Source organism: Alosa alosa, chromosome 11 (assembly GCF_017589495.1).
Source record: "Alosa alosa isolate M-15738 ecotype Scorff River chromosome 11, AALO_Geno_1.1, whole genome shotgun sequence".
NCBI classification, from domain to species: domain Eukaryota; kingdom Metazoa; phylum Chordata; class Actinopteri; order Clupeiformes; family Clupeidae; genus Alosa; species Alosa alosa.
This window is the reverse complement of record NC_063199.1, coordinates 8668301-8669973: the sequence shown is the minus strand read 5'-3', so window position 1 is coordinate 8669973 and position 1673 is coordinate 8668301. Positions and strand designations below refer to the sequence as shown.

The 1673-nt window shown below is 49.7% G+C and overlaps 1 protein-coding gene across 7 annotated transcripts in view; it reads left to right on the top strand.

Moving 5' to 3' along the window:
• Positions 1–1109, top strand: part of sema3ab (sema domain, immunoglobulin domain (Ig), short basic domain, secreted, (semaphorin) 3Ab) — an 87242-nt gene extending 86133 nt beyond the window's left edge. For all 7 annotated transcript variants that reach the window (XM_048256999.1, XM_048256995.1, XM_048256998.1 and 4 more), the window contains one exon: positions 1–1109. This exon is cut by the window's left edge and continues 55 nt beyond it. In XM_048256999.1, coding sequence (XP_048112956.1) covers positions 1–443 — 443 coding nt within the window. In that variant the 3' untranslated portion in view covers positions 444–1109.
• Positions 1110–1673: the final 564 nt, after the last annotated feature.

Genomic DNA, 1673 nt, shown 5'->3' with positions numbered 1-1673 from the left:
TGCAGCCACGCGACTCCGGCATCTTCTACTGCCACGCCGTGGAGCACGGCTTCATGCAGACGCTCCTGCGTCTCACGCTGCAGGTCATCGCCGCCGACCACCTGGACGAGCTGCTGCACCGCAACAACGACCCCACCGCCCTGGCCCCGCACAGCAGCGAGGCCCCCGGAAACAGCGGCGCCAACCCCCTGGGCAGCTCGACCAACCAGAAGGTGTGGTACCGGGACTTCCTGTCCCTGCTCAACCACCCCAACCTGAACAGCGTGGACGACCTGTGTGAGCAGGTGTGGAAGCGGGAGCGCAAACAGCGGCGGCAGAAGGCGCACATGATGCAGGCCAGCCAGCAGCACGCCAACAAGTGGAAGATGCTGCAGGAGAACAACAACAAGAAGGGCCGCAACCGCAGGACCCACGAGCAGCAGCGGGCGCCCCGGAGCGTCTGAGCTCCTGCCTGACTGAAAATGACAGAAAAAAAAAAACACAGACAAACAAACAAACAAATAGACAGACAAACAAAAACATGAGAATAATATTGATGATGTTGATAGTGATAAAAAGACATCTTCCTTTCCCTTTGCCTCTGACTGAGAAGATTAAAAAAAAAGAAATATAAAAGAAGAAGCTCAAACTGGAAACAAACATGCAATATTCTTCTTGTTGGTGTGTATGGGGAAAGTGTGTATGGGTTTGTGTGTCTGAGAAAGAAGGAGAGCGTGAGGTGTGAGAGAGACAAATGAGTGTGTGTGTGTGTGTGTGTGTGTGTGTGTGTGTGTGTGTGTGTGTCTGTGTGTGTGTGTGTGTGTGTGTGTGTGTTCACAAGCATGTGTGTGAATGAATGCGTTTGCATGGGACGGGATGTACACATGGTTGTATCCTGATCGGACATTTACTTGAGCATGCTACTCGAGTTCTGCCCAGTTTACACTGAGCACCAGGGAATGACTTTTTGGACCGAAAATGTGGACTTGGACTTCCTGTAAATACCATAACAGTGGAAAAAAAGTAAAAAAAAAAAAAGGAAATGTATGTGAAAATTGTTTGACATTTAGTCTGTAGTTATATTCCATCTGTGACATGCCCAGGCACAAATACAGTCGATGTAAACTTGGCAACCACTATTTAATGTGTTTAACCCATGTGGGACTGTAAGAGATAACCTTACGTGGATCTGCGATTCCTCTCTCCAGCATAATACTCTCTAACATCATACCCAGGCTGGGACAGACACTGGTGGAACAGTCCCAGACTGATTTGACTGCAAGCAGCCCCTCCCATTAGCAGCTCCAGCTGGCGGGATTGGTTTGTCGTGGCACTGCAGTGGACGAGCGCCGCCATGTTGTTCCGTCTCGCCCCCGGAGGCCTCGATGATGAGAGTGCAGCGGTTCAGAAGTTCATCCGTGCCACTGGCTTGTTTGCCCAGCCCTTTCGTGCCCGCCTGTCCACACAAACACTCGCGCGGTGGGCTTTCCTCCCCCTTCCCTGGGAAGACCCCCTTGTCCCCTTTCTCCCGATAAAAAAAGGAAAAAAAAACCTGAGCCTCCTGTTGAAATAAGCTCCTTTGTGATCAGACGAGCATTGCTTCCTAGAAAGAAATATTTAATATTGTTCATTGTTTGTCTTGCTTGTGTCAGAATTTTTTTTATCCTAGATATTTTCTCAAGTATAGGTGAGAG